Source organism: Saccostrea echinata, unplaced genomic scaffold (genome assembly GCF_033153115.1).
Source record: "Saccostrea echinata isolate AGI-Se365-2 ecotype Australia unplaced genomic scaffold, CSIRO_AGI_Sech_v1 ptg000004l, whole genome shotgun sequence".
Taxonomy (NCBI): domain Eukaryota; kingdom Metazoa; phylum Mollusca; class Bivalvia; order Ostreida; family Ostreidae; genus Saccostrea; species Saccostrea echinata.
In genome coordinates, this window is record NW_026889753.1 from 4,010,051 (window position 1) to 4,023,228 (window position 13,178).

The following is a 13,178-nucleotide window of genomic DNA, read 5'->3' on the forward strand; positions in this document are numbered from 1 at the left end:
ATGTGAAATTCAATATGACTTATTATTATTCACAATAGATAAGTAAATAGGCTCAGTCGTTCATCAACCATCCGACGATCATTTGCTTTATGTGATCTATTTCAAAGTGTCATTAGATATTAAGCACAATGACAAAAACAAAATAAAATAGGTTTTGAATATTTCTACATTAATATCAATAAAGACCTAACAAATCATTTGCTTCAGGTAACAAGTTCTTAGCATTCAAAGCTCTGGACAAAAACTGTCCAAAAGATAAGAAAAAGACATTCGAAAGAAATTAATAAAAAGGGTTGTATACATGTTGTATAAAAGGTTTGACGTCTGAAAATGTAGGGTATCTTGTTAGTATCGTTGATTACGTGGCGCACTTAATGATCTCTATGTTGTGTTAAAAATAAGGTGATCATCTTTCTTGATATTTTCAGTAATTTAACTTTCGACATTTTGGTAATTGTTATATTAATTGCTACCAATAGTTCAAATTGTCGTTTGCTCATTACTCATGGCAGCAATTATATAATTAAAATGGAACATATTTGTTTCAATATTCAACCTTTGCAGAGACAATGCTTTGTGTGGTTAAGATAATTACTTTTTCAAGTTAAGATGTCAAGATATTATCGTGTAATCTTTTAAATCTGCGATTCAATGCATTGTTCCTATTGTTATAACCGTCCGTCTAATAGAAATTTTTTTTTCTACATTTAGTTTTCCAATTAGATAGCTATGCAGTTCTTCCTCAGATAATATTAACAAACAAAAAGATTGGCAAAAAGAGATGCACTTATCTCTTCAAATACTTTAATTTATTTTCAGCACAAATCATTGCAAAGGTTGACGTGTCATCTAACTCACTAAAGTAATATTAATTTATTTCTGTCAGTAAATGGTACTTAGTATAATCAATCATTGAGTTGAAGTGAATCTTAAGTCATTGTCATTTTTCAACCCAACCCATGCCAAGTCATATTGCTTTGTAAACTAAGCATTGTCTTTGAAAATTGGAGAAAATATTTATTCAAAGATATATTTTTTAAGAACCACAATGGTATGTAGTATGTATCATAGGTATTGTCTCAAAGACGTCAATGTATCAGAGGCACATGGATTACTAAAGTTAAAGAGCACTGCAAGAATTATGTGATGGCACATGCACACATTAAAATGGTCGGGGATTATGAACTTTTGAAAATCATGTAGTTAAATCATGTCGCAAATAGATCAAATTTTATGCTCTAAGCATGTTGAGTTTTCGTCATAAACCAAAAAAAAAAAAAAAAAAAAAAAAAAAAGAAAGAGTATTCTTCATCTTATGTTTTCACGAGGAAGAAATTCCAATATATACTTTCCGGTGAAGTTGTTGTTTTATCTGTTTCGCTACTATGATACAGGTCAATTTACAGTCAAGGGAGCTTAGTTTTCTTTTGTTTTTATTTCAAACAAACAAAATTATCTGGCACTTGTATACCACCAAAAAAAAAAAAATGACCGGGTTTTAAACTATTGATAACTAAACAAACAAACAGCAAAGAAGCTATGAAGATGTTTATACGCATGATATCCCGCCATTGGCGGGTTTCAGATGCCTTTAGACGCCTTCTTCGATATAATACATATCCGCTAAAGCAACAAGTTTACACCTTTTTAAAATATGTGACCCAAAAGGTACACCCAGTGTATCAGATTGCTGGTGATAGATTGTTATCTTTTTCAGCACTTTTGTTCTAAGCTAAATACTGATATTTTGTCGCTAGCTGGAGAATGGCTTCGTTTAGATGGTTCGGCGAATGTTAGGTGTATCTGAAATCTTTAGAGCCATCCTCATTTTATACTGACGCCTAGTTTATCCTGCAGACAACTCTCTAGATGTTTGATAACAAAATACATTTCGAAAAGCCTCTAAAGAAATTCCCATCGGTACTCGAATCATGTGTTTTGGGTAAGAAATATTCGTTATTTACCAATACACATAATTATAATATGTACTTATACACATGTGAATGTTATCTATTCTATAGAAGAGTCTCTCGTGCTTTTACTGGAGCTGTTTCAAGTGCAAGTATTAATTATCAACAAACATTGTTTAAAAAAAACAATTAAGTTCTTCATTAAATGAAAATTAATGACATAAATCAAGTAAACAATACTTTAATAATCTGTAATTAGATGTAACACAATTTTTCCCCATATAAATTATACATGAAAAATTTATGTCTTTTGTAAAGTCTCAGTAGCTATAAAGCGGGGGAATCACGGGCCTTGGTATCACTAGATGTGAGTTTTGTCTGTAAAATTCAGTTATCTGCAGAGCAGGCTCTGGGTAAGGATGTATGTAGGACCCAATCAGCCGTTGAGCATTAGCTATGCTTCCTGCTTCCGCTAGAAGTTCTAGACTAACTGATGTTTGTCGCTTCCATTTTGTTCTGATAAAAAGAAAGGAATTACATTACTCAATGCTTATACAGTATACGAAGTGTAAAAAGAATTTAACATAAATTTATATAAATATAACTAGTGGGGACTTGGACATTTTTTTTTTGATTTTAGTAACTTTATTAAACAAATCTGAAAATGGTTACGACAGATTTTTTTATTGCTTCAATATATTTAATTGGCTTACCTTCGATTCTGATACCAGGTCTTAACTTGAGTATCTGAAAGGCCCAGTTTCGTAGCCAGTTCCATCCTATCCTGAACACTAAGATATTTTTGTCTGGCAAAATGTTTCTCCAAGCTGTTAAGCTGTTGGTCTGTGAAAGCAGTTCTTGCCTTTCGTTGCTTCTTTATTTTGCATGAATTGATACTCCCGTAAGTATTGCAATGTTTTTCAGATCCTTCAAAAAATTCGGGTTTTGATTCCTTATCTATTTATCAAAATGAAAAAAAAAATATATGTGCTTACTAATTTTGTTTTAAAATAAACGTTAGGGTATATATTATAACATTGAAAATAAATCATCAGTAATGTGGCTTTTGTAAGCTATCTAACTCATAACATTTACCTTTCACAATCTAAATCCAAAAAATAAATGCATATATTTATTAGATGATAGCAAATTAAAGAAAACCTACCACTCTGGGGCGAACAGCTCCGATCTGAATGAGGTGAATGGATTGATTCGCCATGACCGTCTCTGTAAATTGGTCCAGCGCCTGAAGGACTGCTTTTGTTTTCATCCTCTTTAGATAAAATGTCACTTATCATAAAAGATGACTTTTTAGACGGTTGTTTGGTAACATTTTCCTTTGAAGGAGGGATTGTTATACGTAAGTCTCTAGTTTCACTACGCTGGGAGTCCCCTGTTCCCCTATATTCTTCAATATTTCTGTTCCAGATTGCTCCATTACACAATGGAGAAATATGTCCGGTTTGATTTACGTCAGTTTGATGCATTTCTAGTAATTTCAAATTATGATCCTGTTTCTAGAAGACAATATTTACACAAGTCCCATTCGTGGTTTCTTTTTCAATTTTATATCAATATTCGCAAAGGCTATTTTAAAGCTGTGTGTCTTAACCAATGGCTGCTATGCCAGTTGAATGACATGGGTGTTGCATTACCATTTTGGGCGGTTCTTCGAATGTATTGAAAAATATCACAGAAATATAGAGGCAAGTCTTCAAGATTTTTAGATAATCCTCTTTAACCAACCTTCTAAAGAAACTATAAATTTTTGAAATCTTTTGCTTATTTGAGTCATGTTCGTTAAACAACATAAATATTCAAGAAGTTAAGTTACGATTAAATCATGATTTACTAATTTCCGTTTTTTTACGGGTTCATCCGAATTTTATTTGAATTGCACTTGTAGATAGAAAGATCTTGAACTTCCATAAAACACATTGCATCTTTTGATGTCGTTCTGATTTTTTTTAAATGAATTTCAAATTGTTTTAATTAATTTTCTTTCATTCTTGAGTAAAGTTTTATTGTAAATTAAAGTGTTATTGTAATGTTTAGAAGTAACAGAGTTAATCAAAGTATCAAAGTGTTGAAGTATGTACTACAGTAAACTATAATTAACTATAGTCGATTTTGTTAGGGTGGCCAAAGGCCAAATGCATTTACTTCCACACACAGACACTTCCCAGTCATATCTACGGAAAAACATACCAAACTTGCCGTATTTTCTATCTAGATTTAGAATTTATTAATTTGATTTAATAAAAATAGATTCTAAGTAACTATCATATTCTGATTTACTCCCATCTGTCTTATAGCTCAAGATGGACGAATATTCCAGAACTAAGTCAGGAATTATCTAATCCTCATATTTTTTTTCGGATTTAAAGTCCAATGTTTATTTGTTTGTTGTAGTAATATATTTTGTATCTATGATTACGGTGTGAAATATCCTACATCTAAGAATATTTCCCATTCTTATGATATTTAAGAAACTACTAATAAATACAGATAAGATCAGTCCAAAGTTTGCTCAATTGAAATTAACAACATGCAATATGGCAATTAGAATTACTATTTTTGTACTTTTCATGGTATATAAGAGATATTTCATTACATAGATAATCGTTTGACTTTCATTACTATTTATTTAAACTTCCATTAATATTGAGTTTTTTAAAAGAATATATAATTAAACACTTCCGGTTCTGATAGACTTAGCCAACGTGAGATGAAGTCTATGATTTCTTATCAGATATCATTTAAACGATTCATAATTATTTTCGAAGACATCAGATACCTGTAAATTATTATTACTTTTTTTTTTGGTATTCATCTAGTAATATATTTAAGGTTTTTATTCAGTTTCGGTATAATTTGAATACAAAGAGTTCTTTGATATATATGAAAAAAGTTGTTAATCGATTATTGAACTCCTATAAAAGGATGGGTGGTCTAAAAAACGTTGACTTAATTGAGATTTGAGGTAACACACAGTAATTTACAGTCTCAAGTTCCTTGAATAAATACATGCATTTCTGTTATCTCCTTTGATCAATAAAATATCATCATTAAAGAATTATAATTTGGTAGGAAAGCATTTCCATCCACATATTCAAATTGAAGATCGAATTGATACATTGAAATGGTTGAAGTGTTATTGTTTAAAACAAGCGCATCATAGCCTGAATGGATGTCAATTTACTTCAAAAAATAATGAGAATGATTTTTGCGATGTTTACTAAACAGTAAAATCACTATGCTTCATGTGGTTTTCATTTTCGCTGCTATCCAGGAATAAAAAGACAAACAAATTTATAACCCCAAAGACATAATAAATTATGTCTTTGGGGTTATATTCTTATATTCTTTTCTTGTCCTATTCTAAATCAAATCCTATCTAACCAATATTTTTTCCTTAAAACCACGGAAATTTTATCCCACAAAAATAAGTGATTTATGGTATACATGTGCATACATCATTATCTTGTTTTTCATATCATCTATTGCATGAACTGTATCACATCAAAACATAATCTTGGAACAGAATTATACATTATCACGTAGAAAAAAAATTTAAATTAGACGTCATCTTTCTCGGAAATTGACTTTAAAAGGGTACTCTAAAGTTTACACTGAATCTTAATTGTCATCATGTTTTGACTTGAACGCAGTCAATCAAGTGATATGAGTGAAATACTAGGGTATTATGTGACAAAACTATCCCTGTGATTAAGACCCCAGTTGATATTTTTTTTTATCTTTTAGAACAGTTGAATAATCGTACACATACTTATTTTACCTTTTGATTACAGTGTTAAATATCTACGCTAAGAGATAATTATAATGAGCCTCTACCACCAAAGTTGTTTAAAGATGGCGTTATATTTTGGAACTGGAAATTAATGATTACACTTAAGCAAGAAAAAGAATATTCAAACTTTTATTTTTTAAACTATTATTTACGATGGCCGATATGGGCCGGGCAAAAAGTAACCACGAGTTGTGTTTGATTTGCCGGCAATTCTTAGATGCCGGCAAATCTTCAGTGCATGCAATAGTAATTCTTATATGAATTTAAATGCCAGAGGATATCAAGGTCACAGAAGTCAAGTTAACTTAACAGGGCAAATGGGTTGAAAAAAAAAGAATACTGAGAGAAGTGAGGGGGGGGGGGACGTATATAGACATTGTTTAAGGGGTTTCCAGACCTGTGCACTCCACATAAAAGTATAATATCTTTTAAAATTCATACCAATACATATTTTATTTGATCTTCAATAGTTGTGTTAATTATTTTGATAACAATGCTAGTGTTCCCTCAAATACTTAATGAACACTGTGCACGCTGCCTGTTGATTGACGGCCCAAGTACATGTAGTAAATTGATCAGATGTTTAAAAAAATTGCCTGGTTCATTAACTACCAAATTACCATAAACACTTGTGAGGATGATCATGAGAGTACAGGAAATATCTGAATTTGTATTGTCCGTTTTTTCTAGGCTCCACCATATCCTAATCAAAGATTATGAAAAACCACTTAATGAGGATGAAGGGCAGTTTACACTTGTTTACACTTGTCGATTTGCGTAGGAGGCCCGATATACATTACACAAGAAATGTTTTATTTTCCTATATACAGATTTTTAAACATTCTGTTTAAAGACAGTGAACGTAACCCAGACTAGTGTTGAAATAGCCCCTGATCCCAACCCCCATCCCCCGTTATAGACTTCTTTGAATTTTCGGGGAGGCTGCTTTGTAGCCGGTTAAATATCTTGACTTCGCTTTGATATGTCATAAATAATGCCACGTGTTGAGTGAAACTGCTTTGTTGTTGTTTTCGGTTTTTGGTTTTTGTCAAACTCTTTGCCAAATTAAGATAACTTGACTTCTGAAACCTCTATATCCTCTGGCAATTTTATTTTAAATAAGAATTGCCGGTATCTAAGATTTGCCGGCATCTAAGAATTACCGGCAAATCAAACACAACTCGTGGTTACTTTTTGCCAGCATCTAAGAATTGCCGGCAAATCGAACACAACTCGTGATTACTTTTTGTCCGGCCCATATCGGCCATCGTAATTATTTAAAGATATAAAAAATGTTTTCATCACATAAAGTGAAAAAAATTTAGTATTTTCACAAATCAAGAGAGGAAAGAGCAAGTACGCCTTTTAAATTAAGAGGTTCATTTTTTAAACAATGAAAAATAAAATTGATATTTTTTTGATTCCAGATTACACTAGTAGTATAATAAGAATTAATCTGTGAATGGAATCTATACCTGCCAATGGAAAAATGATTTAAAACGATTAAAAGTCATTCATCTGCAGTGGACTAAACAAAATGTTGAGGTTAAGCGTCAAAAGCATTTAAATATGATTGGCAAATTTGCAGAGCTTAGATAAAAAAATAAACTGATGTAAGGAATTCTGTGGCATTAATGAAATCCTGTCAACAAATACATATCAAACCATGCACCGTATTATATGCATATTTTCAGGTTCATAGCATTATCTAACATCATATACCAGTATGCCAATCAATAGGACAACAGAATTAAACAAGGTTATAATCTCTAAATAAACAACTTGATTAACTGTACGCATGTCATCAATCAAAATCGAAAAATTAGTATTACTGTTGAAGGAATCTCTTTGAAAAATGAAAATGAAAACTCTAGGACAATACATAGGGCTCGCAGCGGGTGTGACCGGTCGACAGGGGATACTTGTCCTCCTTGGTATCTGATTCCACCTTTGAAATTTCCAGGGGTCAGTGTTTTTAGCCCTGTTCACAGATTTGTATTGTTTGTAGATTTTTTTCAGATCGATCACTGTTTGTTATCTTTACCCTTTTCGTGGGTTTACTTCTAATAATAATTCAAAAACATCCGTAGTTCATTATGTGTTAAGGGATGCTACACAATGTTATGCTATTTGTTGAACTGAGTTTCTATAAGTTATACCATCTGCTTTGCTCAAGATAGAGACATAAGTAAATTATATATATTGGTACTTCCGACAAAAGATCCTTCGGTTTTCATTTCAAACAATCTTAAGTGAAAAAAGAGTGAATTAGACATATATGTAAAATTGACCTGGTTTTGAAGTACACCAGTCGTCAAAGACTTCGATAATTGGCTAATGAATCCTTATTTACTCTTTCTAACAGACTAATTGATATCATAAAAAGATCATAGATAAATAAGAAAATAATATACATTTTATCCCTATTAGATTATTTTGACAACATAATAATATTTGACGTAAACATTTTCAAAAGTATTTTAAGCGAATGAATTATATCAATCACTGTTATGTATATGTCAAAAAAAAATGTCAGCACTCATACATGTGTAAGCACGTGATACAGCAAATGAGGTTTCATGGAAAATATTTCGTGTTCAGAAGATTCCTGATCATTATGCAATGGTAGGAATTGTCTACTTGCGAAATCAAGGATATTTTTAAACGTATTCTTGTTATAATTCCAATTACTGATTAGCACAATGAACAATATAATCGAAGAGTTTACTGTAATTTTACTTTGATTATATCAAGTAGATTTTGATTTCTTTCTTTTTTTCTATTAAAAAAGTATAAATCTACATGTGCAAGTCAGTATGCCTAAATTTCTTTATTTTATTAATTAATCTTTTTATGGGCTTGTATTTTACAAAATTATTTGGGATTAATATAACACTTTTCAATGATTTGTAGAATTTCGTGTACTTTCTTTTAAAGATGTCGAGACAATTTAGGTGCTTAAATGAAAATTATAAATATCTACGGCATAATTTATTTTTTCTTTGTATGTTTGACAAGTCGTTCATGCTATCAACTATTATAATTCTTGTGATTGTAAAGTTTTAATGTACTTTAAAAGGATTTTCAAAGTAGAGTAATTGAGTCTCAATTGGGTAAAGTATATTGAATTGCTAGTCATAGATAAAAAAAAAAAAACATAATTATATAATTAAAATACCGTAAATTATCAATTATTTATAAAGAGAGTTTTTAAGGACTTCAAATTGCTTCCTTTTAGTTCAGGTGTATGCAATGAATATTTTAATAAAAAAAAAAAACACTTAAAATATTGACAATTTGTGTTTTTCTGAGGTCATATTATATTCTCTTTGACAGCTTAATGACGATCTATTTGATATAATTTTTAAATGTTTATACATGTAACAAACAAAACCTCTTTGGCCTTTATAAGGAAAAAAAACCAAAAATAAATTGAAATTTAGATTTAAAAACAACAGTTTTTTTATGGTTCACGTTTTCTATATCCTAATGACCGACTTTTAGGATTTATTACGGTTAAGAAAGTCAGTTTCCAACACATGCAGGTACCTGTTTTCCTTACTTAAATATACCTTTAAATTTTATTATAACATGAATTGCACGATGTCAATTTTTCATGCATGTCATTATTGCAGATTAAGTTTACCATGAACCAAGATGTGATGGTATGCAAGAAGGACATTACTTTGTACAAATTTGACAGATAATATTGTTCATCCCTTATGCATTAGCAGTATCACATTATATTTTAAACGATGAAAATCAAATAAAATTTGACTAAAAATACGGATATTACTGAATAACACCTTCAAATTTCACATCATTATTGTGGATATTAAATTCACTTACACTTTATTGCTATACACGAGTGATGTTAAACATTTTCATATCCTCCATATTAAATAATTGTAAAACATGATATGGTATTTAACCACCACATTTGCTCTCTAAACATTTAATCGAGCATCATAAAAGGGGTATAAAAGGAACCCTAAGTATTGAGCTTCAAAGGTAACACTGAAACCAGAATTAAAACCCAGTAAAAAGCATGACAGATATCGGCCATTCCCTTTCTTGTATCTTAAACCTCTTCAATTTTCTCTCTCCAAAATCGTTAAAAGAAAATTTAAGATAAATAGGTAAACAACTAAATAAATAAAGTGAAAAAAAGATAGATTAAAACATTTAAAAAAATTTAAACAAAATATAATATTACGATTGATTGATTGTATATTGTTTTACGGCCCGTTCGAGAATTTTTCACTCATATAGGGACGTCTCCATATACCGGTGAAGGGCTTTCAAATTTAGACCTTTACTCAGCACTCAGGGCCATTGAGCAGTGAGGGATCTTTATCGTGCCAACGCCTGCCGTGACATGGGGCCTCGGTTTTTAAGGTCTCATCCGAATGACCCGCAACTTTCACTTCAATGTGCCGAGTGCTTAGCGAAGGAAGATTTGCTACCTATTCTTTATCAACTTAGGTCAGTCTCGGCTGGGGCTCGAACCCACGACCTCCGATCACGGAGCGAGCGCTCTACCGTATAATATTACGAAATGAATGTTTTAAACGTTTGTATCTTTTTTTCAAAGAAAGAGAAATAAATCATATATGTAGAAGCTTGATCATTTGATTAAAGAAATGAAATAAAGAATATGTTGCACTCTGAACATTTACATTGATATTCAATTATAAATACAATGAAAACGTATTTGATGTTAAAGTCAATAATATGTTATAAAAAAAATTTGACAGTAAATGTTTTGAGGTGCAAATCTTTGGTTAAAGGTCATGCATGCCAGAGCGCAATTATATTTTCAAATGGCCGTGAAAATACACACAGCATATTAAAAGGATATTAGAAAGGTTTGCAGTTTTGTGTGTTTATACTAGGTGTTAACAGTGTTCATGTGTCCATGAGCACTGCGCTAGAAAATCACTAACTAAGTGGCATTTAGACGTCAGTTACCTAATTGTTTGTATCTTAACTTTTGTAAAAGAATTCAGTTTTTCTAAACGATATCGTTTTTGTCATCGACAAGTGATTAAAAAATGAACACCATCGATGTTATCTGTAAACTTTACCGAAATGCCCCTATAATTAAAGGTCTGGGCTCGAGCCGATCTGACGCCAAAATATGGATGCAGAATCCTAAATACCATCTGTTTATTTATTTGTTGTTTGCTTTATTCTGAAGAGAAATCAGATCATCTGAATAACTGCCGTTCACTTTTGATTTTACAGAAAAATTTAAAAAGATTTTTAAAGATATAAAAATCAAAACAATGAAATTTTAAGCAACCCAGAAAGCAGGTATTTCCTTTTTTCCTATACAAACAATTCTGACAGATTCATGTAAATGAATCTGTGTAATCAAGTTCTATAGTAGAGAATAGATTACTTGTTCCGTTGACCAGAAGTAAGAAAAAGAAGCACTTAGAGTTTTCTCCCTTTTTAGTAACAGGCGGTCATTCTATATTACAAAAGAAAAACTTAAATAATTATATTTCTCTTTTGCACAAGATCATATTTTTAAGTCAATATTGATACTCCTATTAAACGGAAAACTATTAACAATGAATGAAAAAGGTGAAGATAACGAACATAATTGATCTCAAAACATTTACAAATAATACAAATCTGTGAACAAGGCAAAAAACACGAACCGCGGAAATTCCAGAGGTGGGATCAGGTGCCTAGGAGGAGTAAGTTGACCAGTCACACCCACCGTGAGCCCTATGCATTGATTAGATAAACGAACATTCCGTAGTCAAGTTTAGTATAAAAACAAAGACCTAACAATTGCTTTTAAACACGTCATCCATAATACGACCCAATGATAGGATATATTTGTTAGGAAGGTCGTTATAAAGAAATTGAAAATTGCTTATCCTACACAATTATTCTTAAAATTTACTTCTACTTATGAACTTAATTGCGACCTCTATATTTGACATTGAACAAAAGAATATTCTTGAACAAATGCCCAGCTCGTTTATAAAGCACTTTTAAAAGAAAGTCGTTTCTACTTTTTACAAGCATATACACCAATTCATTTTACTGGCACTTAATGTGAAAATTTACCCTGTCTTAAGGACAGATGATACAAACAAAAAATGAATGCATGGATTGGTATATATTTTTGAACCTATTTTGGTTCATAATGATGCAAATTACAAATAATATTAAGAAATCGTAAACTTTCTATGATGTTCAAAATTCTACCTTTCTGCAATCACCCTTTTAAATTTGTACAATTTTTATCAAGTTATAGGACATTAATGTGAAATTTTGAATGAAAATTAACATCTATATGGTTTAACTTATTTATCTTACTTATACAAACATGACTAAATTGTTATTTCTATGGGTTTTTTTTTTTTTTAAATTGTTTGCTTGTATCATCTCTCTTTAATAATTAAGTGAACAATCTTTTTCATTTTCTTTTTAAAGATTTTTAATTATACATAATTATATTGAGAACATACTTAGCTTCCAAAATTATTCTTAGAATTTGCTTCTACTTATTAAATTGTGATCTTCATGTCTGTCTTTGAAAATTTACATTATATATACCCCTGTGAGCAAAGTTGTCACAACACAATCGTTACAAATCATGAAATGAAATTTTGTTTATATAAAGATGAACAACAAAAACAAAGATTGCTTTCGACCTTGCAATCGTCTAGGACTACGGTCCTGTTACTAATATTCAGAAAAGGAAAGTTTTGAAAGTATATTTTTTCTACAGTTATTTAAATTTAAAAAAAGAAACGTTTCAAAGTTACACCTGTAACATACATTCACAATGAAGACGGAAGGAAAAATTTAAGACTTCAAACTACTCATTTTCATCTTTTTTCGTATCCTTCTATATCGCTAACAAGCAAATTCGCCACTTTTGTGTTAAAAGTGCATGTGTAAGCAACTATTAATGAAGACTACAATAAAAAATCCGGTCACTTTTGTGTTAAAAGTGCATGTGTAAGCAACTATTAATGAAGATGACGATAAAATAACAAATCCGGCATACTTTAAATTTATCCGATGGAATACCGGTTGCCAGAAGGTTAAAGAACCTTAAAATCAACGATGAAATTCATATAAGTATTTTCTAATCAGTGCTTATTTTGTCATATTTTGGATACCTTTGGTATATAAGAAAGATATATAGACTAAAAATATAAGAAATATTTCACTCCCGTTTAAGATCAGATTTCTTCAAACATTAAAAATTAATTATTTTGATCGCAAGCACTTACAAATTTCAACTGGTTATGAAATTTATTTCTGTAGTTTTATTTTTTGATTTTTTTCCCTGCATCATAAATTGCAAAAAAGAAACAAAACACTTTTTATAATAAATGTGCATAATTAACACACATTTCATTTTGTAATTTACATGTATTAATTACAAATATAAAAGATATATAGTCTGGACAAAAAATCATTAA

The 13,178-nt window shown here is 30.6% G+C and overlaps 1 protein-coding gene across 1 annotated transcript; it reads right to left on the reverse strand.

Moving 5' to 3' along the window:
* Positions 1–2,230: 2,230 nt before the first annotated feature.
* On the reverse strand, positions 2,231–3,397 carry LOC133179256 (homeobox protein ceh-30-like). The gene is made up of 3 exons (XM_061314045.1): positions 3,076–3,397; positions 2,624–2,867; positions 2,231–2,426 (listed from the first exon to the last, which is right to left on the reverse strand). Exons 1-3 carry the CDS (start codon positions 3,395–3,397, stop codon positions 2,231–2,233), a joined length of 762 nt encoding a protein of 253 aa, XP_061170029.1.
* Between the last annotated feature and the right edge of the window lie 9,781 nt (positions 3,398–13,178).